The sequence below is a fragment of the Mastigoproctus giganteus genome, chromosome 13 (genome assembly GCF_048544385.1).
Source record: "Mastigoproctus giganteus isolate SK-2022 chromosome 13, ASM4854438v1, whole genome shotgun sequence".
In the NCBI taxonomy this organism is placed as follows: Eukaryota; Metazoa; Arthropoda; class Arachnida; order Uropygi; family Thelyphonidae; genus Mastigoproctus; species Mastigoproctus giganteus.
In genome coordinates, this window is record NC_143587.1 from 117,996,204 (window position 1) to 118,023,086 (window position 26,883).

Sequence of the window (26,883 nt, forward strand, 5' to 3'; positions counted from 1 at the left end):
CATCCGTTCTGCAGTCTTTACAGTCAAAAGGTCCGGGTTTGCTTGTCGGCGTTTGTGGGGTCTTTCCTGTGTCATTTCCCATCTATGTGGTATTTGTGTCACTGTTGTTTATAGCAATTTCTCAATGATTCGACTTTAGATCCACATCAGGGTTTAGTGCTTTGATCATTGGAGGCCATTTGGTTCCAGGTGTCTTCTGTGGGACGATTGCCTTCGAGGTTTGTTCACTTCCTTATTGTGTCAGTGGTTGGTTGCGGTTCACTGCGATAACAGCTCTCCATCTTGTGAACAGGGCCAGTGCATAGTTGGAGAAAGTCTGATATTCCTCCCTGGTGTCCAAGATGTAGTGCTCCTGGCCATATGGTAGATACTGTATTTTGGTGATGAATGCACTGTGGAGGTTGCCATAGAGCTGGCAATCATGCATAAGGTGCTGCCAGCTCTCCAGCCCCCCCCACCCCTCGCAGATGCAGGTTGGATCTTCCTGTATTCTGAGTAGGAATAGCTTTGCATTCAAAGCTCCATGTCCTGCCAGAAGGTATGTTACTTGTAGGCCCGGGGAGAACCAGGGTGGGGGTTCGGAAAAACCCAGCCAATGTTGAGCAGAAACTTTCTGGTGATTTTGCCTTTTTGCGAGGTGGCCCATCTATCCTGCCACACCTGCAGCAGGTGAGCATGCAGCTTTTCCTTCACCATAGTCTTGCTATTGGTGATGCCAGTGGTGAATCCCAAACATGTCTGTGGGATTCACCACCCTTGTCCAGGTGGTGCATGAGGCCCTGTTGAATGATCTCTAAGTCCAGTGGAAGGACGCCAGCAAGGACTTGCAGGACATGTGTGCTCACTGTGCTGCAAGCTCAAGTAATGGTCAGAAGGACTGATCGGCGAATTGAGTCAATGATTCGTTTATTGACAACAGCTGTGGCTTTGTGATATCACGTGCCAGATGCACACATGACTATTGGGGTGAAGATGGTTTTATAGAAAAGATATAGCACCCGTCTGTCTAGCCCCCAGTCTCTGCAAGTGATTCTGGCAACCAATGTGATGTACCGTCTGACTTTTATGCACAAGTATTTCAGGTGGTCCTGAAACGATAGGTTCGGATCTTGGATCATGCCTAGGTACTTTAGCTGCTTTGAGAAGTTAACTGTTTTCTGGTCAATCTTGGTTTGTGGAGGCCGCCTGAGGTTGAGGCACCCCTTGAGCAGGATGGAGTTTGTCCTTGCAGGGGATATTCTAAGTTGATTTTGCTTTGCCCATTCCTGAAGGGTGGCCAGTGCCTGGTTTGCCAATGTCTCCAGTTGTGCCCTCGAGTCCGCTGACACTGTTAGTATGAGGTCGTGAGCAAAGGCCTGTGATTTTACCTTGTCAAGGTATGGCTAGGAAGGAGTCCATTACTACGTTCCACAGTAGTGGTCCAAGGACCGAACCCTGTGGACAGCCGTGAAACATATTCTTGGAGAGGGTTCCATAGGGAGCAACAATTGTGATGGATCTGTTTGTGAGGTAGCTCTTGATGACGCTGTAGAGGTTACCTGGGATCCCAGCAACCCAAAACCTCGCCAAGACGCTCGACCACCAAAGTGAGTCAAACGCCCCAGCAAAGTCCACGGCAATCACGAGGAAATATTTCTTGGTGCATCTTCTTTCTTGTTCTTGTAGGTGCATTAAGGCATCCATGGCTGAGCGATCCAGCCTGAAGCCAAATTGGTTGGGTAAGGCCAGGCCAGCCCTGTCATAATATTGCTGTATTCATCCATAGAGGAGGCGTTCGAGTAGTTTACTTGCAACTGTGAGAAGTGCAATTGGTCTGTACAAGTCTGGGAGGTGTTGGCGGTTTGGTTGGATTTTTCAGAATTAGTTTGACGTTTGCTTTCTTTTATGAGGTCGGGAAGGTGCCAGAGTGAAGGCAGAGGTTGAGCAACAGGTTTGGGGCACACTCTATTGTCTTTTTGATGATTTCGGGATCCAAAAGGTCCGGTCCACGGCATTTATTTCCCCTAATGAGGGTGGCAGCACTGTTGAGCTCCTCCATAGTAAAGTGAGGTTCTGTAGTTGCTGTTTGATAGCTTTCATTTTCTAAGCAGCATTGGATCTGCTCTGTTGTCACCGGTTGTATAACCGGGTGGAATACTGTGTCCAGGGTATTGGAAATGGTCTGTCCCAGGTTGCGGACATGCCTCCAGGTTGCAGAAAGTTATTGCTGCAATATGGTGGCAGCAATAACTTTCCCTCGGGGGGGAATTATAACCCCAGGGGCTCACATCTGGTGAGTATGGTCTTGGCCACCCAGGTCCTCAGCTGGATATCATCATTCTTCTCTCTCTCTCTCTCAGGGTAACTCGGGTTCTGGCTGGTGCAGCATAAGCCTCAGGCTTCCTTGCACCATATGGCTAATCATAATAATAATAATAATAATAATAATAATATTCATGGTCAATTTGTAGACAATTCCCCAGGGGTTTTGTTTCCCGTAGTGGAGACCAGGCGCTCCCAAGATTGCTGTTTGCAGCTTCTGATTTGGGCTGTGTAAGTGTTCCTTGCTTCTTCGTAGCATTGTTGGAGTACTTCGACCTCTGCCGTCAGCCAGGAGCACCTGGCTTGCCGAAAGGCCTTTCTTCTGGTTTGTGCTTCTATAAGGAATGGGACTGAATTTACCAAAAATGGCCCGGTAAACCACAAAAACTAACAGAATGAGACAAGAGAATTCTGCGAAGAACTGCATGTGCAAATCGTAATTTGCCATTTCTCAAGTCACACAAACCCTCTATGAAAGTACTGGGAATAATGTCAGCACTAGTATAATATGAAGGACACTCCATGATATGGGTTACAATGGTTGTGCAGCTGTCCACAAGCTAATGATCACCTCAACAAATGCTAGACGCAGATTAACATGGTGTAAGCAGGTGAATCCTGGACTGTAGAGCTGTGGAAAACAGTCCTATGGACAGACAAGTTGAGGTTCACATTCTATCAGCCTGATGGCCATTCCTGGATGTGGCAAATGCCAGGGAAATAGTTCCTTCCCAATTGTATCCTCCTAACAATGAAGTTTGGTGGAGGCAGTGCCATGGTATGGGGCTCCTTTCATGGTTTGGCTTGGGCCCATTAGTTGTCATTGACAAAACCATGAATGCTGTGCAATATACCGAGACATCCTAGACATTATGCTCTTCCAACATTATGGCAATACTTCGGGGAAGGCCCATACCTGTATCAACAAGACAATGCGCCATGCCATACTGCTCAGATCGTAACAGAGTGGTTTGAGGACATGGGTGTGGAAAAATTGGATTGGCCAGCTCAGTTGTTTTTTTTTTTTTGTTTGTTTGGTTTTTAGGAGCATTAGCAACTAAGGCCATATTGCTCCGGAAATATGCGGTGGTCATTCCCTTGACCTTTCCGCATCCTCCATATTTGGTGGTGACGGGCTCGAACCCCGGTCTAATCAAGAAGCGTGTGCTATGCACTGCTGCTCCTTCCCACCTGGCTACGGAGCGCCGGCCAGCTCAGAGTCCTGATCTGAACTCTATTAAGCATCTTTGGGATTGTACTGGATTGTCGGGTACGTGCATGTCGAGATCGCTCAAAGAACAAGGTCGAACTGGTGGCTGTGTAAAAGCCGAGTGGAGGAACATATCACTGACATTTATAAAAAGCTGGTTGAGAGTATGCTGCGAAGATTGAAGGTCGTCATAAAAGCAAAAGGTTTCAGAACAAAATATTAAATGACACAATAAAAGCTCTTTTTTTTTTTTTTTTTTGTCTAAAGGCAGGTGTCTGGATATTAATGGTAGGGCAGTGTACATATGTATAGAAATTGGAAAGAATCAAATTAAAGTTCACAATCTTTTGATGAAAAGTACTGAAGGTCTCAGTATGACTGGCCATTCCATTCCTGTGTGGGATTTTTTTTTTAAAGTAAGTACTTATGTTGCATTGGGAGTGACGTGAAAAATATCAGCATGAATATTAAAACAGTAAAGTGTTTACTCTCTCTACGCCAAGAATTCATTATGCAAAGATACTTTCCAAACAATGAGTGACCTGTAGTATGAACTAAATAAAATTAATGAAGGGTCTTTCCTCTCTCTCTCTCCCCCCTACAAGCACAAATTACATTTATAAATATCACAACCTGGATTCAGGTTCATTTGCATTTCAGTTATGGCATTATTTTAATATAGGTATTTAACACATGTGAATCTACTGTCATCATTTCTCACTCCTTGTCTTCATGCAGAAGAAATTCAGAATAAGATGACATTTAATATACTAAAAAAAGATGGAAAAATGAGACAAAACAGAATAGAAGTAGGGGTAGAGAAATTTAATTTTTCATAATGCCAATAAGTGCCACTTTAAGAATCATAAAAAGTGTAATCAAAATTCAGATGACAATTAGTGGGAAATTTTGATATGTGGAAAATCAAATATCTAAATATTATTACCCCAAATGGAAGTATAAAAGCGATTGAAACGTATGTCCCCCCCCCCCCAGCAACTAATATCTTCATTACGATAATCACTGCTTTGCATATTAGCAACTAGTACACTTTAGAACACTACTCAAAATGGTAAACTAAAATTGGCTAATTTATAATCATAAATTTAAAACAGCTGGAATATAAAACTGCATTGAATAAAAAGCGATATAAATTAAAACTGCCATGCTAACTAAAAAAAAGTGGGGGAAAAAAAAAAAAAAGAAAAGCATGTGGAATATAAATTCAGTAGCTGACCCTTGTCATTGCATTTAAACTTAAAAATTTTTTTTTGAAAAATAAAGTCAGGGGTATTTCCCAATTAAAAAATGAAATATTCACAGAATGTAGGTTACTATAAATAATTTTACCATTTATGGGGGGTTACCATGTCCCCAAAAAGGAGTAATGTACCATATTCTTTTTCATGGCCAAAATTTATTGGAGGGGGGGGGAGAACAAAATTACCCATAGAAATATTAGGGTATCTTGAATGCACATGTATTAATTTTTCACATAATCTTTCATTTCCAATAGCATAAAGCTGCAGGAAACAAGAAAAGTCCTGTTCTGCCATTTGAAATCCATACCCAGACTTAAATTTTTCGAATTCAAATTACAGAGAGACATGGGCTATATGATGGTGAAGCAGGGAAAATTTATGACTGCTTCAGGTCCTCATAACTGTGCAGCAAGGGAACTGTTATATTCAAGTAGCACATCTTCCCTGTTTCATTACAATCAAGAATGCTTTATATACTTAAGTTTCTTTAAAATTGCAAAGTAGGCACTGATCATTTTCCTATATTGACATGTGGACTTACCTTGCCTAGCAACCAACTGCAATTTTATCCAGTGTTCTAGAGATGGCTTTAGCCTTTTGTGAACATTAACTCATTTTATACTATGAAAAACTGATTATTACTGTAGATTACAGTTTATCACAGTAGAAAATTCTTTGCAACTGAAATTTATATAACACAAGGTAGCCCATATAAAACACTATTATTTTTTCAAAAAAAACTGTATTAGAGAACTATCTGTTAAATGAAAAGGAACCAATGAGTCTCAGCATGGACTAGCACAAAAGTGTATTGTCTTGTCTTTTAAATAAATGACAGGACAAGTTTTTTGGCAATGCTATTGATTTGAAAGTAATGCAATACTCAGGCACCTTGTAACAAAGGTGAAAATGGTAGCTGGAAGCTCTTCAGGAGGCTAAACATTCCAGGAGGCAAGATAGTCCTATTTCCTATAATATACAAGCCAAATAGTGAAAGGTAATTTTAATATTCTGAAGCTGTTTGTGGGGCGTTTTACTATCTGACACCATTTTGATGAGTACTTACTGTACTGCAATTAGCAGGAATCTTTCAAAACTGCAACTAAAAATGGGAAAATTAAAGCTTATGGCACAGAAGGGTTCATCTTTTACTGGTAGGCATTTATTTATTTAAATGTGGTGCATTACTTTTTGAGGGAGCCTTTTGTACAATGTATATTTATATATAAAATACACTTCATAATGGTAATAAGTAGGTAAGTTCATTAAAAAATGGCACCATAAAACAGGGTATCCCAGAAAAATATTAAAACATTGCCATAAAGAGATGGTTGGTTGATTTGTGGTTTTATGGTGCAGCAAAATCTGTGGCCATAATGTGCCAAGTCCACAGTTACACATAATAAAAGGAATAACATTTAAAAGGGTAACAATAAATCACAAATGGTGAAGCTGTATAAGGTATAAAAGTGCACATATAAGGTATAAAAAGTACAAGTAAAAGATGCATAAGCCAGCACAGTGTATAATCATATGTTGCCATAAAGGGAAATTTACAGTAATACTGAGTGGCCAATTTATGAAATGAGGAGAGGTTGTTTGCTGAGCATGGTATGGTAATATATTGCAAGCTGAGAAACATGAAGTGCATTATAGCGGTTTCAGTTTTAATACCCTTACTATTTTTTTATAACCCTTAAACAATATCGAGAGAGAGAGAGAGATTTAATGCATCAAGTATTGGAGCAAAATGTGTAGAGGCAATGGAAGGGGATGAAGCAGTGAGTTACACAAAAAGTGCTGAGTGTGACAAGCATGTAACAGTTACCAAAAGATGTTCACATTAGAATAAGCCAATCAGCCTAGTATGAATAAACTGCGTACACTGTATTCTGCCTGAATTACTTCTTTTAAACAATGCAGTCCCCAACCAACAGGACCCTTTCATAAGTGAGTTTACGGAGCATGTATATGCTCTGCATAATGAGGTTTAAATATCAGTAGGATCAATAGAAAGCATTAGAAAGTTTGTAGAATTTTGAAGCTCAGTAAACATGAAAACTGTGTACATAAATGCCTTTAAGTATTAATATGTTCTTATTTATTTTTCTTTTTGTTTCACTCTACAATTGGACTTTTCAATTGTAGAGTGAAATTATTATCAAAAATCAAACCAAAATTTTTTAAAAAATTGTTAAATTTTTTGATGGAGTAATACCTTAACATTTATGTGTCACTTGGTCCAATTTTGTCAACTTCTGGATATGAATTCCAGAGAATTTTTGCCATTTCAGCTTTTGTAAGTCCACATAAAGCAATTAAAGCTAACAGACTAGATCTCTGCCTCAAATGTCTAACGCCAACTTCACGCTGCAATCTATTATAAACTGTGCCTATGATTAGTTTTTTTTTTTGTTAGTTGTTGGCGCATCAGCTTCTGTGGCCATAATGCACCTCACAAAGTTTTTGCATTTTACTCTAATCCAAGCCCGAGGCGAGATTCGAACCCGTGACCTTTGGGTTGCCAGGCAGGCACTTTACCCACCTGGCTAGCCCGGTCAGCTACAATTAGTTGTAACACAGATAAGAGATAGCAGCATAAACTACAAAAAAAAAAAAAAAAACTGAGAACAAATTCATATGTTAACCCATTAAGGTGTGAAAACATTGATATATGTCTTTGATGTGTGGGCTTTGAATACATACAGACATGTTTTCGAAGATCATTTCATGTAATAATCCTTTTTATAAACAAAGTGTTTTAAATTTTTTTCAGTAAGTGCTGCTATCTCTTATCTGTGTTTCAAACTAACAGTCTAAATGGATTTGAAAACTGGTCAAGGACATATCTATTCAACCATTTTTAGCATTAGTAGATGCATAAGATCCAAGAAAGCAAGCTTATACAGCATCAGCCAAAAAAAAAAAAAAAAAAAAATCCACTTCCTATTTCACTCATCCATTTGCTCCAAAAGTTTGCTCAATTTTCCTTGAATTTATTTAAGCTTTTTGCCTATAAAAGTCAAAATTGGCTGGAGTTTTGATTCAGAAGTTGATGGAATTGAATTAAGTGATATATAAATAGATGGAGGATATTATAGCTTCAAAACAGTTTTTGAAGCAAAGGTATACTTTACTGGACAGTTGGCTAACAATTATTTAATGTTTTTTTTTTTTAAAGAAATTCTGGTTTCATTTCAGAAAATTTTCATTTAATAATGGGAAATCAAGCAAAAATAAGAAAAAATTAACATATAAAGGTATATTTTGTACAAAGATTTAATTTTTACAAAAATTCATACTCACTCCACAGAGCCCACCTCTATTGAAAACTTACTACAGGAAGCTAGCACACATTGCTTGAAGCAACCTTCAAAATGGAGGGTTTAGTGTCAAACATTAACTACAAAATTATTTTATAGTTAACAATTTTGTAATTAACCAGGAAAAAGTCATTTGATATTTTCTTGGTTTACAGGAAACGTACTTACCGCCCAAGCTGACTTAAAAGTACTAGAGAGATACAGTTCTATAACATGACATGCATTATTTGTATAAAGTAAAACTAAAGTTGTCTCAAAAAAAAAAAAAAAAAAAAGGCAATTTTGTAGCTAACATTTTCCGCTAAACCCTCGAAATATGGATCCTTACACGTACTTCCCAGAATGCATATATGAAAACTTAGATCACTGTATATACTCATGAAAGGATTTAAAGTAGTTAAGATGAGGAGGTTCTAGACTGACAAAAAGAATTTTGTAAACTCTTAGTCAACTGTCCTGATGGCATGTTGTCACAACATTCTATAATGGCTACAACTAATCACCATCACTTTGTGTAAAAGCATATCTCAGCTACCATGTCCTGAAAGAACAGCAATAGAAATAATTTGTCTAGCAAGATGCCCCTTGATGGGTGGGTATTTCTGAATTAATGCCAAAGACTTTAAGCCTAGAATTCCACATATCCAAAGACATGGATATGTGGAATTCTAGCTGTGTTCTTTAGATCTTATAACTACCGATTTCTCCTCTACATGAGAAGTGAGATGGATAATTATTGATATTTATGCATTGTTCCCATTTGCCTAACTCACTAAGACAAAATTTCTCCTTCATAGGAACATGTTGAAGTATAATAACATTTTTTGCAAGACTTCCTTGTACCTCATTTATTTATTTTAATATACTTTTAAAAGTTATTTTAATAATTTTAAAATTAAGTTCATTTTAAATGTTGCTTTATTTTTAAAATTTTAAAAATAAAGAAACAGTTAAAATGGAAACAAAGTAGTAGAATAATTTACTTCATAGGACAATATTTTATAGAAGAATCTGTTTTGTAGAAGCAGTTTGTTTTTTTGAGTAATAACTTGAGTATGTTTTCAAACACACCCATGTTATTAATGCAAATGCTCTTTTTAGACATAAATCAAGCAGCAAGGTTTTCTAAAGTAAATTTTTTCCTGTTTTGGGAGATTTGCAGAGATTTGGTTTTACCAATGATCACCAGAAGGTGAATTTTACACCAGATATTTCCAAAATACCAAATTTACAGTGTAAATATTAATTTATCCTGTTTTGTGGACTTAAAAAAAGCAATAAAATTCTCACGTATGATGCTTGCATTAACAAAGCAGTATTTGGGGGGGGGGTGGAACAGAACATGCAAAATGATTTGCTTCATTAGATTCAATTCATACCTTATATTTCAAATAAAAAAGAGATGGATTTCAATATGGTGTGTTATTCATAATTAAATTCTCTTCTTTTTTACTTTGTCAATTGTCTCATAGGATGTTGCTGTATTTTCAAAAATATCATCCTGCACAAACACTGTTCACTGGAATTACTATCAGAGCACTTCTTGTGAGTGGCTGGAAAATAGCTCCATTTGGTAAACTAGGAAAGAATAGAGCACTCAGTTTTTCTTTGGTGTGGGTGTGTGTGTGTGTTGTGGGGGGGAGAAAGAAGAGGATTGAAGATCAGCACCTTTTCTCCTTCCCTGGGTGCACCGTGGATCGTTCATTGGCTGTTTTCTTACTTATATGATCATTTTAAAATTAGAAGCATTATGTTAAAAAAAAAAAAAGCATGTATATGGGACAATACAAAACAAAATGCAAACAGAACAACAGTAACTTCTTTCTGAAATCGTTATTATCCGAACAGCCAATCAGCAAGAAATGTCTTAACGTTTTACATAAAGAAAAAAAATGTCCCATAGTTGGTCTTAATATTCAACCATCGACAAACAACAGATTTAAGGAAAATATTCAGGAATTATTCAGTGCTAGGTGTAGTAAATGTTCACGATGAGAGTAGTTTTTGGTTTGTATTGGAGTTTAGTGGCGCATGGACTGTGTGGGTCATAATGTGCAAGTTCATTTGGTATGATGTGTTTCAGAGGTATTTACTTTGGATTTAAATCGTTCCTTTCAATCGTTCCTTCATTGGGTTAGTCTTTTGCTTATGTTTACTTCCTTATAGATGGTATAAATTAATAGCTTTAAGGAAGGTAAAAACATCTGTGAAGTCATCTCTATTATTCAAGAGATCCTTTAGGGTAATGGTGTTATGTGTCCTATAAGTATCTTTTAAGGCTAGTTTGCATTCATTTGCATAAAGAGGACAGTCTATTAATATGTGTTGGACTGACTGGATAGTGTCACAAGTCTGGCATCCTGGTGAGAATACATGTAAAGAGAGTAGGAGAATCATGACAGCAGTCATGATTAGAGAAAAATAGTGTACACCTTTTGTGATTATTTCTATAAATTTGGCAATCATAAAGAGAAAGAATTATATTCTAAAACCCTACTTTACAATTTTATGTTCAATATTTTAATATTGTACTGGGATTTTAACCAAATATCAGATGCAATAGTCCAAATTAAAGGATTTTTTTTTTTTTTTTTTTTTTTTTGTAATCAATTTCTTTGAAATACTTACAGCTGGTGGTGGAGAATATCTTCCTTGGAGAAATGCATGATCTTCTTGGCCAGAAGAATGACCATTCCTGGAGAAAAAAAAAAAGTAACATCAGATATAGCAGTAAACAATACTGTTTTGAGATCCTAATCACTATCCATTTCCTCAGAACATAAGATAAACCATTACCCTTCCTGTTGAATGTTTAAAGGAACTGAAATATCATATTTTGATAAGACATTGCATAGCTCATTACGCAATGAGCTATGCAATTTAGAAGTCTTTTTTCAGACCTTTAGGCCATTGAATTTCAATTTCTTTATTCATGCTTTCTAACCATAGCAGTTTTAATTAGAGAGAGAAAATAAATAAACAGCTTTCTCCACTAGTATTATGTCAAACATATGATGCTTGACCTTCATGTATAGTGTAATGAACTCAGTTGTTTTAAATAAAAAATTTTCATGTTGCTTCAATTTATACACTTGATAAGTTTGGTGTAATCCACTGAAAGAGTGGATTACACAAAAAAAAAAAAAAAAAAAAAAATACAGATTATTATTATAACATTTTCTCCTTTATGGGATTTTTCCACCATGTGACAGGTTACCAAGTGCACAGGGTGGTTGGTTGTGTCTAGTTACTACACTGCTTGACGAAATTAACAAGAATGCTCTGTGCATTGACATTGTTGTGCATGAAAAGAAAATCTGGGCCAACTGTACCTCTAAAAAGTTGCACATAGGGTTTGAGGATTGATCTGTTCTTGATAACCCTGCTCAGTTATCATAAACAGATATAAATGTTTTTCATGAATATTTTATTGCAAACAGTGTCACCAAAAGCAAATATTTGATATAACAAGCATCCTGGCATGCAAATTCCGAGTACCCAATGGTGGAGGCAGTGTTCTCCTGTGGAGCAGAATAATGATCAATGGCTGTACCCCCTTCATGTTTTTGATAGGAGTACTGTGCAGAAGTCTGCCTTTAGCCAGCAGGTAGTTGATTGCTGGAACAGACTTCCATCTGTTGTTGTGGAAGTTGATAGCTTAAATAAATTTAAGGCTGAACTAGACAAAAATTTGGATTGACCAGATGGGTGAAATGGGAAGGTTTCTTTCTTTTTTTTTGGCTGATGCCATATAAGCTTGCTTTCTTGCATCATATGCCTCAACTAATGCTAATGATAAATCGACCTACCACCTTAGAGAGTTGCAGATTATGCAAATTATTCACTGATGCCTATAAAAACATGGGTTATGATCACATTACTCCATTTCCATTTTTTGGGATTTTTTGCTGAGTGGGATAGTCACATCTCAGGATAGCAAGTCATTGGTGTTTAGATGATTCTTTGAGATGCTGGGCCATTGGACGACTTGAAGCCAGGCAGCTGAAGGCTTAATGTCATAGGCAGTGTCATCTTGGCATTATGGAAGCAGTTTCAGGAGTCATTACAAGAGCTGGCTAAGGTCGGCCAATGGCTGACATAGCCATTGGCCGACCTTAGCATAACAGATCACTATCTGGCTCTAACAGCAAGACAGAATGCTAAGATGTCCTGTCATCAATTGTCTCTTGAGGTTGCTGTAGCCACAGGTGAAAGCTTTTCCAACTGGACTGTATTAAGAAGGCTCAATTCAAGTGGACTCTATGCAATGAAGCCAGTGGTTTGTATCCTATTAACCCCAAACCATCGTGCAGAGCTTGTCAAAACTGGTGCCATGAACATGTGACTTGCAGTCCTAATAAATGGGGTACATTTCTGTCCTCTGATGAGTCCCACTTTAGCCTACAAACAGATATAGAAGTTATTTCATCTGGAGACAACAAGGAATGTGGTACCATTCCTCCAACATCAGGGAAAGGAACAGTTATGGTGGAGGCAGTGTTCGCCTGTGGGGCAGAATAATGATCAATGGCTGCATCCCTCTTCACATTTTTGATAGGAGTACCGTAACTGAGCAGGGTTATCAAGAACAGATCAATCCTCAAACCCTATGTGCAACTTTTTAGAGGTACAGTTGGCCCAGATTTTCTTTTCATGCACAACAATGTCAATGCACAGAGCTCAGGTGGTGGAGGAATATCTTGAAACTGAAGATATCCAACAACTGCTGCAGTCAGCACAATCACCAGATTTAAATCTGATCGGACATGTGTGGGATGCCCTTGGGTGTCACATCACACGCCAACAGCCAACTCCTCAGTCACTTGTTGAGCTAAGGTATATGATGGTAGAAGAATTGGATTTGGTGCCAGAGAATCTTATAAAACCCCTTATATTGAGCATGGTTCATCATATGCCATACTGATGTCACGTGGCCATATTTTTGAGCATTTTGTATTGACTTTTTTTTTTGGTAATTCTCATACAACCCCTATAAATGCCCCTTATACTTGTCAGAAGTTTCTCACTGTCTCCTGATTTCATCATTATTCTATGGCACAACACCATACCAAATTTTGCCCTGCTTCATCGCACGAGTTAACGTTTGTTATGTGTTCTGTTAATTTTGTTGAGCAGTGTATTATTATTATTGTTATTACTGTTGGTCGAGGAACTCTCTTAACAAAGTGTTCAGAATCAAGGCTTTCTTGAGTTCCACATAAGTGTTCTCCCAGGAGGCCTATTGCTGCTAGGTTCTTATGGTGGCTCTTTGACAGTGATGGGAATGGCCATTACTTGTTCCATATGCCATATTTCTTTGATTTCCTGTCTTAGGTTTGAGTACTTCCTCATCTTTTCCTTGTAAGTTTCCTGGAGTTTGCTGGTGTTGGGGCACTATGTTGATCAGGTAGGTAGTCATTTCTTTCTTGTTGATAAGGTTATGTCTGGTCTGTTGTGTGGGATTGTGTTGTCCATTATTATGGCATGATACCAGTATGGTTTATGTGCAGGGGTCTCTGATATGGCCTGAGATTCATACTTATAATACGGTACACTTTCTTTGATCAGCTGGTATTTTTGTGCTACCTTCTGATGTATTGGTCACGTCTGTGAGTGTACTCTGATTGGGTGATCACCTTGCATCCCATGGTGATGTGATGGATTGTTTCTGGAGCCAAGTGGCATTGTTGGACATGTGTCATCTGTTACTCTAGGGTCCTTGACAATGCATTTCTTGTAATTCCTGGTGTTGATCACCATCCTGGTGTTAACCAGGAATTACCTGGTCTTGGATGGTGAGCATGACTCCTTCGGTCTTGGGGAAGAGCCTTCCATTCGTGAACCATGTGTTGGAAGCCATATTATTTATTATAAAGAATGAAAATATTAATAAATATTTATGAGTCACATTATAAATTATTTACTATTAGCTACAGAATTCTACTTTGTCAGAATATCTTATGCCGAATCACAGCATGCTTTTTTTTTTATTTGTAATCATTATCAAACTATTTTATTATATTTTTGAAACAAATTTTTTTCAGTATATTTATTTTATTGGATTTGAGTTTTTCTTTTTTTAATACACTCCAAAAGCAATGCTCCGTAATTTTTTTTTTTTTTTTTTTTTTATTTACAATACTATATTTATTCTGCAGGACTCTTGCTTATACATTTGCGCACACACACAGTAATCACTGAATTATCACTGGCTACTGAATAACTGTGTCGGGCCATCATTCGCATGGATAACAGCCGCTGTTCATCTAGGCATTGCTCCACTAGATGGCTGAAGATGTCCGTAGGGATCTACAGCCACGATGCCTCACTGAATAAGATTTTTTGAAGCTTCAGATTTTTCAAAACTAAGCTTGCCGTGGAAAGCTTAGCTAATCCTTTTTCCTAACTCTACTGGTGTACCAGAGTCCACAACCTCGGCACCAGCCTCAAGATAAACAGATAAAATATAAAATGTTAAAGATATTTAACTTCATCTTATATTTCATTTTATTACACAGCAGGTGCAATACAGTAAATTGCTTGTTATCCACAGTGGCTGGGAAACAAAATTGTCCCAATAATTGAAACCCTAAATAATTCACAAAATGAATGACAAACCATAAATGTTAAAAAAAAAAAATTCTCATTTACATACATATAAAAGTATATTGCAGCATGAGATCTGACACAAAATTTAACATAAACATTTTGGTTTGCCTTTCTTTGAATGTACTATACATACATTATGAATCATCATGACAATGAGAGTGGTGTCTCCTTGAAATTCCATGTAGTCAAATAAGGATCCATTTAAAGTTGCACTTTAGTACCTTTTTTAATGTTTATTTACAAGCTGAAGTTTTTGTTCAATAGAAAGAACAATCCCTTTCCTTTTTTGTTTTAAGTACAGACTCAAATAAAAAAAAAAATTTTAAAAAAATGTTGAAATTAAATTAACTATACAGCAATAAAAGTGAAGGATTACTGAAATATTACTAAAATGAGTTAGAGAACAAAAGCACAAATGAAGATGCAGTTTCTAAGAAATTCAAGGGCTCTTGTGTAAAGGAACATTACGAACAATTTCACAATGTAACAGACTATATATTTCTTTGTTATCTGACTTAGACTTCTGTGGTCATACAGACCCAATCTAATCTAACCCCCCTCAAGGTAAATGAGAATCTACTGCATAAGCTTTACATTATTCTACCATACTAACTGTAATTTTAAGAGGTAACAGCAATGAAGAAGTTTATGCATAAGAATACAGAGACACAGATAAGATGTCTGGCAGGACTTGTGCTTGACCTTTTGTATTAGACTGATATTTGATTTATTATGCATAAAAGAGCAATGTTTTCACAAAAAACTGGGGGGGGGGGGGGAATCGGTCTGGCTAGAATGCAGGAGAAATTGGAAGACTAGTACTGGCCAAAGAGTCGATGGGATCTAGTTTTTGTTACGTGTGCACAAACTTTTCCTCCTCCTCCCATAGGTACTAATCCAGCTGGCCTCGGAATTTCACAAAGCTATCAGCCTCGACTACTAACAGATGTAGCATATTCCAATGATCAACAATTTTTCAGTCTATACCTTTATCCCCACTCCCTCGCAGTTTAAATTTTCCTCCTGGTTCTAGTATCATTTAATACCTAAAAAATTTATCTTATTTTATTTTACTACTCCCCTCTCAGAAACTTATAAACCACAATCAGATCCTTTCTAAACTACTTATTTATCAAGCACTGTAGCTAATCTAATGTCCATCTTTGGATCTTTTCAAGAAGCTCTATATCTTTTTAGTGTGTGGTCTCCCTATAAGGACACAGTATTTTAAGTGCAGTCTCACAAATGAGGTAGAATGGAGTGGAATTATAATCTCCTGCCTGCACATGGAATTATTCAATAAATCACAATGTCACTATGGATCCCCCCCCCACTACCTGTCTGCACTGCTGATGACCATAAGGAAAGAGGAAGTAGTAATAACAGCAATAAGAAAGTTGTACACATAAGAATATAGAGATATGGTAGGACATGTGCTTTCGTATTACACTAATATCTGATTTATTAATGTAAAATAGCAAAGAGGAGAAATCGAATTACCCCTTCATAATGTGTAAAAGAGAAAGAGAGTGATCAAATTTTAACTATTTTCATTAATGAGAAAGTGTCACAACACACAAAGATTTCATTCAAATATGATCTATAAAATTTTACTTTATCACTGGCCAATAAACATTTTGGTTTAAAGATAAGACTAAATAAATATATTCATAAAACATCAATTTGAATAAATCATCATAATTAGTAATTTAAACTTTATAAAAAAATGAGAGAGAGAGAGAGAGAGAGAGAGAGAGAGAAAAGAAGAGATGGTACCACCTGAACTATAACATCAGTAACAAATTTTTAGTAATTAATACTTTGAAATTATAAAAAATGTCTTTACACGAATTTAAAATAAATATATATAACAACATTTATTTTATGAACACAAACTAATTTGAGAAAATATCCCCCACCCACTTGAAACTAGGACTTAATCTGGATAAATAACAGACAGGGATGCAAAAACATAGCTGCCAACTTTTCCAGACTTACAAACAAAACTGTTTCACTGACCTATTCTGCACACCATTCTAACATTTTTTTCAGAAAAAAAAAAAAAAAAACTTTAGCCTACAAGCTTTGTCATTGTTAAATTCATAACTTGTAAAAAATTCTACAAATTTGTGTATTCAATTTCATTGTTCAAGTCTAGTTAGTATTAGCAGTGACAAATGATGCTTATAATGCATCAGCAAAAAAAAAAAAAAAAAACTTAACACATTACCTATCCATCCTTTCCAACAGTATATCTAGTTCTTTCTATTTATTATAACAACCCACTTTCACAGCAACAAGCAGAAGTTTGTTGCAACTATCAACCACCACCTACTGACTGAAGGCAAAGTTCTGCTTATCTATCCTGCAACCATCCTTTCTCAATTGGAATTTATGCCTCCTCCTGTGTATTGTGAGCAAGAGGACGAATGTTGTCAACACCGAGCTTGCTGAATCCGTTCAAATATAGTCAATATTGTATATCAATCCATTCTAGTTATATATTCAAATAGTTAACAAATTACACAAGGTTTTCTAGTCTCTGTTGTATAAAATATATGGCACATACACAAAAAATTGTTAATTTACTATAATGCTTAAACTATATTTTCTTTGTATGTGCAGTGTGAAACTAATTTTGATTTAACAAATGTCCTTCAGTAAGATGACAGAGCAATAGATGTAGTGTTCAAGAAGACACATCCTATGATTTTTCACATATTATAAAAACTGGAAAGGTAATGTGATTGCTTGGTGTATTATATGTAGATGTGATTTTTCAGCTGAGTAATAGGAAATGAGGCATTTTCAAATAAATAATCACAAAAAGAATGTGTAATATATAGAGAGAAATGCAAAAATTAATGTAGTGTTTCAAAGTGAAGATAATAGCATCATACATACTGAATATTTATTCTTGATTGTTTTACACAGAACAATCTTCCTCTGGGCTGTGCTGATCTGGATACACATTATTTAGAAATATATTTCCTGAGAGGGGGGAAAAAAAAAGGCACTGTTAGTGAAACTGGATAGAGAAGTGAAAAAGAAGTTAGTTGTGGCTCTGAAAAGGTGCCACTTTCAACTTTTACAGATGGCAGTAATCAAAGGATTCAAAACTAAATCCCATTGTGATGACCATTTCTAATATAGATATTAAAAATGGAAAGTAGCCATTCTTAGTGTTGGTGAATCTGCAGTGAGAAAAATTAGGCATCCTTTTCTGGCCAAGATGAAAACATGCAGGTTTCCTTCAGAAAAGTGGTTGGTACTTTCTAACATTGATAATGCTCCTATTATGGATATGCCTAAAAACTGGAATGCTGAGGATGTTAAAAGAGGAGATTGAGCACTTGGTAATAATAAGCTGACTCTGTCATCTGATTAATTTGTGTGCTGAAAAGGGGACTGCATGCCTTCTTGTGAAATCAGATAGATATTTGGTAGACATTTACTACTACTAATGTATCTAGAAAGACATGCAAAAAAGGAAAGGCAGATTGAAATAACATCAATTAATGCATGCCACCAAATTGAAGGAGGTTTGAAGCATGTCATATACATTGGCTGCCTTCAGGTAAATATTTAACTCAACTAGTAAAACGGTGGTAAGCTTGGATATACTGGAAGGCATATCAGGCTTAATGTCTAAGAGTTCACATGATACATAGGTTGGTAGGGTGGTTATGATAATAATCAATGTATGCTATTGCAACAAGATCTAAAAAAATTAGGCAGTGGGCTGATAAGTTGATTGAGTGGGAGAAAACAGAGCAGTTATCAACAGGCACTGCTCTTTTGGACTAACATTATTAGTGAAATTCCCCAGGGTTCAGTGCTGGGTCTAATGTTGTTTTCAATATTTATTAATGACACTGATGAAGGCATATTGGGCTTATGTCTAAGAACACAAATGATATGAAGGACTGCAAGGTAGTTAATGACAGTAATCATGGTATGCAACAAGAGAAAAAAAAAATTAGGCAGTGAGCCGAGAAGTGGCAACTGAAGTTTGACATTGATAAATACAAGGTACTGTACTGTACTGTATATGGCCAGAGGTAATCCCAGAATAATATATCAATTTCAGTGGTATCACACTGAAAGTGTTACCACCCAATTGTGGATAATTGTATGGTCTGAAATAAAGTTTTTGGAGTAGCTTTCAGCAGTGCAAACAGGCTGCAAGGACAACTTATGGGATTCTGTTAAAGTTTTACGAGAATTTTATCAGCAGGAACAAGGAAGTGGTTATCCCATTGTATAAGGCAATTGTTAGACCACATCTTGAGTACCGAATACAGGGCTGGAAACCTCATTTTAGGAAGAATGTGGATCTATCGGAACAGGTGCACAGAAGAGCAATGATATTAGAGAGGGAAACAAACAGCTACTCTTACCAAGGAAGACTCCACTTCTGCAAATTGCAGAATCTAGCACTTGCATGGGGACCTGATTGTAGTTTTTAAGGTTGTGAATGGATTGAGTAAGCTACATAGCTAAACATTAATGGCATCTTTACTTTTGCTCAGGAAACACACAAAAGAGCATATATTTAAATTGAGGAAAGACGGTTGTGGGGTAGAAATGTAGAAATTTGCTTTCAGCCAGCAGGCAGGTGATTGTTGGAACAAACTTCCATTTGGTGTTGTAGAAGTGGGTAGTTTGAATAAATTTAAACAATCCTGTAGCTATTCCTTAATATAATGTATATTGTTAGTGAAATTTAATTTTGAAGCAAAGTGTGGATTTTAAAAAATCTGCTTTCTCCTGCTGTTTTTTTTTTTTTTTCCCCCAATAAAAATTATGAATTGTCTTGCTTTCCGAAAATGAAAGGTTGGCAGCTATGAATGAAATTGAGTAAAATGCAGGAAGAGTTTTAAGAATGCAATCAGGCATACAGCAGCAAAAGCATCACAAGAATTAAATAAACAGCACTTTGCAAAAGAAAATATTACCAGTGCACTTAAATTATGAAAATAAAGATAAAGAAGTCATGCAGCACTTCACTGCCTAAAAGAGTGCTTCAAAATAAACAAAACAAAACAAATAGTGCTCACGGCGAGGCAGTGAAGTGAGGGGTCTGGGGAGGGGTGTGGCTGTAACGAGGACGAAACCCAGTACTGCCATACGTGTCACGGCTCCTTCTTGTATTAGATGATGTCGATGTGGGACGTGGTAAGAAAGGATCTTCCTCATCAATATGCTCTGGCTGTGATCTGAAATTAGATTTAAAGGCAAGTAAAAGACTACAGTAATTTTTTATAATTTTTATGAGAATAAGAATTTTTCAACTTTTCAAATATGTCAGTCATATAAACGATTATTAAAAGTTCATGCTCATTGTATAAATAGCAGAAAATATTTTTATGCCTTCTTTAATGTTTAGCATTCTTAACAAAGAATTTTCTCTACTTGAATGCAGAATTAACAATTTTAAAAAATAAATGTTTCTCAGCAAACTAAGCCACTGAATAGCTGTAAACTTTGTGATATATATTACAGGAATACTAGGAATACATGCTATTTCCAGGGTGATAAAAGATAACTGAGCATAAAAGAAAAAGAATGGGGAAAAAGGAAATTTTTTTTTTTTTTTTTTTGAAAACTACTTCATAAAATGTGCTCCCACCATGCTCTGATTTCCACAGAAATACTTAGATCAATCAAATGAAAATGGGCCCAAGTAAAAAAAATGTACCAAAGTGTATTTCCCATAAATGTGGAAACACTTGTTCCATAAGTTGCTGTACTGATGTCCCATAAAATTATGCTCTTGCTTATACTGCAACATGACTGCTAGGTCAGAGAAGTTAATAATACATCACAAATGCAACTTTTAATTGCATTAAACAGACATGCTGGCTTAAACCACAGTCCACTCAAAGAGCACATACTCCTGCACTCTCACTGCTGACCACTCTGCTATGTCAGATAGCCTGAAAAAAAAATGTTTTTGTTTATATTCTGTCACAATCACTAGGCCAGAAGAATTTACATTAATTATTTTGACAAAGAATACAGTCATTAACTATATTTTGCAGTCATGTGAGCTCGAATCACTATCCACTAAAGTGCATCCTCACACCTGATCACTCAGCTATGTTGAGCCAAATAAATAAATTTTCTGCTTTATGCTCCAGCAGAGGAGATCACAAAAGTGAGAATACAAGACATTGCATAGTATTTAGCAGTCATGCAGGCTGCATAATGTGGTAATATTTTCTTATTTGCTGGTGGAACCAATACCGAACTGCTTCATTTACACCAAAGCCTGACTTTTGACATTGCACTTTCAGGTTTTTTTTTTTTTTTTTTTTTGAATAAAAAAAAACGCTTGCTGTTGAGGGGAAATGTTTACTGTATGCAAGGCATGCAAGTGCATCTCATAAAAATGTGGCAAGTGTGCCCTTGGTTGAACAGTAATGTACAGGAATGGGCATTATTTTGGGAAAGAACCATTTCACCTAAAAGCAAGCAGGCACTTCATATAACCAGTGTGACTAATCACCAGTTATGATCCTATTGGATAATAAGTTTCCTTCATCAAGGAGCCAAGTCAAATGTCTCTAATGTAAAAGCCATTCAAGGCTCCTTTTGCTCATTTCACAATGCATCCAACATGCATAAGCCTTCCTGTAATGGAGATGTCTTGTGGTGAGTGTGTGCAAATCCATGGCTAGTGCCTACCAACCATGTGATGACATCCATGCTACACTTCTGTTTTCACAAATGGCATCATTGATCTTCTGAATGAATGCACCTGAAGTGTGACCCATAAAATGCTTGTCCATGCCAATCATTATCATGAATCAATTTCAATTTCACAAAAAAAGTTGCAATTTCTTCACACATGTCAAAGACATGCAATGGTCACAATAAATTGCAGACATATGTCTATGAATGGTGTGACACACCTTTTCTGCTGTTAAGAATGCACAACTCATTGCTGTTCTTATTTTGGGAGCTTCCATGAAAAAATCATAAACACCCAAGCTTTGGAAGGCAGCAAACTTCACATTGACATGGTCTGTATATGCAACAGTTCCCTTGTATCGCTTGACTCTTGTTAACAGACATCACAATGTGCTATGTTGCCAGAAAAAATGATTAAGTTTAAGGCAAAATCCTCAAGCAATAAAAAGTCATTGCACACATCAGGGCTGACTTCTTTCTACAGAGCTGTGAACAAACTGGGTTTGCTACTTAGTACTTGTGGTGAAGTGCCTCATATTGTGGAGGCACTTCACCATAGGTTGTTCGGTAATGCACTGTTACAAATAAGAAACACTGCGAGAATGGAATGTATCTTGGTTTTTATTTAAAGTGTATGTTACTACCCAGACCTCGGTTTTGATTCTTTTTGGGATCTCACTGTTAGGCAGGTAAGCATTTACCTACAAGAATACCAGACAATCCTAATCATACAGCCAATACGCTTGATCTTTTTCTCACAAACAACCCTTCTAAGTACATGGTCGAAGTGAGAGGCCCTTTAGGCACTTCAGATCACAACTTGGTGATTGCCTCTTCTCCAATGGAACCTTTACCTCATGGCTATTCCCAACCTTGTGTTGTTTGGCATTACAAGAATGCAAAATGGGATGACCTGCAAGACTTCTTTTCTTCTTTTCCTTGGTCGGATTACTGTTTCAAAACTTCTGATGTCAACGTTTGCTCAAATCGTGTCAGTGAAATTATTCTTGAAGGAATGGAATCCTTTATCCCACTCTCCACTTTAAAATCTCGTCCTTTATCTAAACCTTGGTTTTCCAATAAATGTGCCAAGGCTGTTCAAGAGAAGAATGTTGCATATCGTAATTGGCTTGGTGCTAATTCTTCAGTTTCATTTTTTGCCTACACCAAAGCTCGCAACAATTCTAAAGCAGTTATTAATCAGTCCAAACTAGAGTTTGAACAGGCTAAGAGTAGAAAACTTGTTTCTTGCCCTAATGGTAGCCGAGCATTTTGGTCTCTTGCCAAAGCTATTGGCAGCAACTTCTTCCCATCTCTGCTCCCACCTCTGTCCAAACCAGATGGTTCTGTTGTCACTTCAGCCAAGGATAAAGCTGAACTGCTAGCATCCCATTTTTCTTCCAACTCATGTATTAATAATCTTGGTAAAACACCTCCCACCATTCCCAACACACTCCATTCAATGCCTCCTGTGGTCTTCTGTCAAAAGGATGTCAGAAGGATTTTGACGAACCTTGATGCTAAGAAAGCTCCAGGTCCCGATGGTATTTCTCCACTTGTTCTCAAAACCTGTGCTCCTGAACTTACTCTTTTTTCACTTTCTTATTCCAAAGGTGTTTTCCCTTCTGCTTGGAAATTTGTTCATATCCAGCTGGTTCCTAAAAAGGGTGACAAATCCTTCCCATTTAATTATCGCCCCATTGCAATTACTTCTACTCTTTCTAAAGTAATGGAGAAATCAATTAACCACCAACTCTTAAACTACCTAGAAACCTTCCGTCTGATCAATGATTGCCAGCATGGATTCCGTCAGTGTCGCTCCACTGGTGATATTCTGGCTTATGTTACCCATTTATGGACTAATTCAATGGAAAGGTTCGGTGAAACACAAGTAGTTGCTCTTGATATCTCAAAGGCTTTCGATCGTGTTTGGCATAAAGGTCTTCTAAACAAGCTTCCATCTTATGGTTTGCCAACTGTTTTTAGTAATTGGTTAGTTTTCTCTCTGATCGCACACTGAGGGTGATGGTAGATGGCTCTCTGTCTTCTAACTTCTCCACTAATGCCGGTGTCCCCCAAGGTTCAGTTCTTCCCCCCACTCTTTTCCTCTTGTATATTAATGACCTTCTTCCATTGACTGGAAATCCTATCCATAGTTTTGCCAATGATAGCACATTGCATTCCACTTTCCACTTTGAGAAACCTTGTCCTACTCAATCAGCTACCAAGTCCTTAAATGCCGATCTTTAGGTAATTCTCCAGTGGGGCAAAGACAACTTTGTTGATTTCAACCCTTCTAAAATCCAGTCTTGTCTGATATCTTGCAAAATGATATATCTCTTTTGGGATTACCGTGACTTCTAATCTCTCTTGGTACAAGCACATTACAAATATTGCTTCCTCTGCATCTAAAAAACTTGGTTTTCTCTTTCGCTCTCAGCGTTACTTTTCTTCCAAACAGCTGCTCACTCTGTATAAATCGCAAATCCACCCTGCCATGGAATATTGTTCCCACATCTGGGGTGGTGCCCCCAAAACCTCTCTCAGGCTTCTTGATTCCATTCAGAAGAGGGCAGTTAGGTTAATTACTGATTCATCTCTAACAGAGTCTCTCCAATCACTGTCTCATAGATGTACTGTTTCTGCTGCATGCCTCTTCTACAGATACTTCCATGGGCACTGTTCTTCTGAATTGGCTTCTATAATTCCCGCTCTCTCTCTTTCAAAACAGTCCGAACACGTGCCGCCACCAGCCAACATCCATTTACTGTCCAACTTCAAACTCACAGAACCAACTTTTCATCTTCCTCATTTATTCATTCAACTGCTGTTTTCTGGAATAACCTTCCTTCATACATATTTCCTGAAAATTACAGTCTACAGAAATTCAAGTCCAATGTCAACAAATATTTTCTTCAACCTCCAACCCAAGCACGGTATTAAGTACTATAGATTCTAACACCTCTCGTGTTTGGGGTTACATAAAAAAAAAAAAAAAAAAAAAAAATTATAAAGACTTGAATGGCCCAGTGATGAGATATATCCACAATATGTGAAATGCGAGAAGTGCAGCATGTGATGTAGGCATAAAGTTAAAAGTCATAAAAAAGCAATACAGCCATTCTCTGTTAAGTGTTCTTAATTGGGGCCATAAAAACAGTGTGCTAAGTGAATCCATGTTAAGCGGGGAAGATTTACTTATATGAAAAAATGTAATTAGTTTTAACTGGTTGATGTGACCAGTGTTTCTGATTTTAAGCCACCATTTTTTTATATAACAATACTAAATGTGGCAGAAATATTTAGACCTTCAAATATACACTGTAAATAGATAAATAATGCAATAAAAGATAAATAGTATATGTTGAAGAAAATGCAAGAAAACTTACTTTAAAATTACAGAACCTCATTTATACTGTATTTACATTATTACAATAACAGCTTTCAATTTTGTTAATTTTTCAAATTTCTCAAAACTAGTAAATGTAGTGTAAATCTAGCATTCTTCTGCATACAGTCTTTTTATAATGTATTATTTAGCTTCCAATGACAAGTTTTCAAATAGCTACCTTTGCATTATTAGCAACTGACTCACTTGATCTCTTTGATGCTATTTAAAAAAAAAAAATCACATGGACACAAAATGCATATAAACAACATATGAGATAGAACTAGCTGAAATCAAAACTAAATTGTAAAAAAGAACTGCCTAGTGTTGCTACTTTGCAGCTAAAGGCAACTCCCACCCCCCATCAGGAAATGACAGAGGAGTTGCCTTTACAACATTTCAATAAAATTCAGTTAATTAGAACACCAAAGCAGGCATTCTCTTTCATATAACACTGCCAGGAAGTATAAAGTGTATAATTTTGTAATATGCAAGAAATGGTGCAAGTGACTGTAGCATTTTACAGCAGTGGAAACAGAAAGTGCAGTACAAACTATATAAAATTAACACAGAAATGTAAATTACTCATGGACATGAAAAAATGTTTGGTTGCAATAAACAGGCAGCTTTGAAAATTTCTTGTTATAAGTTGAAATGATGTGTAATATTTTCAGTTTGGCTGGTAAGCCATTTTCTTGTTGATCACATAAAAAAAATCAAAGAATACCCTTTCAAAGGCAAGTGTTATGAATTGCACTTTTGTAAAATGGAACCAAAGATGTCAAAAAAAAAAAAAAAAAATTTTTTTTTTGACATGGCCTCACACAAACAAGCTAATCAGTAAATACTCCCAAGATGTTTGAAGTGAATAGCACTATTTCAAGGGAACAGTGCACAACTCTGGGGGAGGGCATCAAAATATACAGAGTGCTATCGCAAACACTGGGTTCAGGTTTTCATAATGCCGACCTGCCCACTGATAAGATCCCAAAAAAGATCAAAATCCGGATCTGGATAGTGTCATACACTTAAAATAAAAATTTATCATTGGAACAGTGCAATACCACGGCAACTTGTGGTGAACAAGACACTTTCTGTACTACACTTTCTTTTTGTACTACACTTTCTGTTTCCACTGCTATAAAATGGCAACTCCTCTGTCATTTCCTGATGGGGGGGAGGGGGAGTTGCCGTTAGCTGCGCAGTAGCAACACTAGGCAGTTCTTTTTTACAATTTAGTTTTGATTTCAGCTAGTCCTATCTCATATAATAAATAAGTGCCTCCATAATAAATAACAATGCACAAGAAGCAAACCTAGTCTGTTCATAGTTATGTACAAAATGATGCTACATCTGACGGGTACAATATAGCTTTCATAGTTTGAAGCTTTTGTCTCAGACTTAACTATGTCTATTAGACTATTTAGAAGGAAATTATCATAAGTGTTGAATTATATATTTTGGTAAAGGCCTATAAGATTTTATGTTTACATAATTCAAAATGAAATGAGACAAAACCAGTCAATTCTGGTTTTAATTAGGACAATCAACCAGTAAATGAAAAATTGCAAGTTGAATGCAACAGGACATGCATGTCCAATTCATAGCCTTGCCAATACTAGTTCCTATTAGCTGCTCTATTGGAAACCAGAGGAACAACTTTATGTAAAGAGAGATATCTGCAGCTTGAATCTCTTTTTATCTAGAAACGTTTTGTTGGTATTACTTTTCAAGATCTCAGCCCAGTTATCATAGTAGGCATCACAAATAATAGTCAGTAGCAAACTGGCTATGAGTCAGGGCTGTCCTTGGAAATGTGGTGAGAGTATGGTATGATGTTGCTTAGCAGAAGGGAAATGAAATTCTTAGAATGCCACAATGGTCTCGGATCCAGCAAAATGCAACTAACTGTTTAAACCCATTGCAGGAGAGTAATTCAGAGAGTGAATTTTTTTTTTCAGTGAATGCTTTAGGATGAGAAATTCTTTCTTATGGCAGAGACTGCAGTGAGAGAATCAGTGTAGATTAAAGTACGTGAGATGAAAATTTGGTTGAATACTAACTTTATGATGTCCAGTTCAGCAGTGAAGATAT

General features: G+C 36.6%; 1 protein-coding gene across 9 annotated transcripts in view; it reads right to left on the reverse strand.

Moving 5' to 3' along the window:
- The window catches only part of LOC150076391 (protein tweety-like), a 291,082-nt gene that overhangs the window by 54,257 nt on the left and 209,942 nt on the right, over positions 1 to 26,883 (reverse strand). For 5 of the 9 annotated variants that reach the window (XR_016547802.1, XM_090387160.1, XM_090387158.1 and 2 more), the window contains exons 13-14: positions 19,766 to 19,924; positions 10,725 to 10,791 (exon numbers count right to left, since the gene is read on the reverse strand). Coding sequence is in view for 7 of the 9 variants with exons in the window: in XM_090387160.1 (XP_090243286.1) it covers positions 10,725 to 10,791; positions 19,766 to 19,924 (226 nt within the window). In the remaining 2 variants the exon portion in view is untranslated. The remainder of the gene's footprint in view (positions 1 to 10,724; positions 10,792 to 19,765; positions 19,925 to 26,883) is intronic. The other 4 variants (XR_016547803.1, XM_090387163.1, XM_090387162.1 and 1 more) reach the window with 1 other exon arrangement.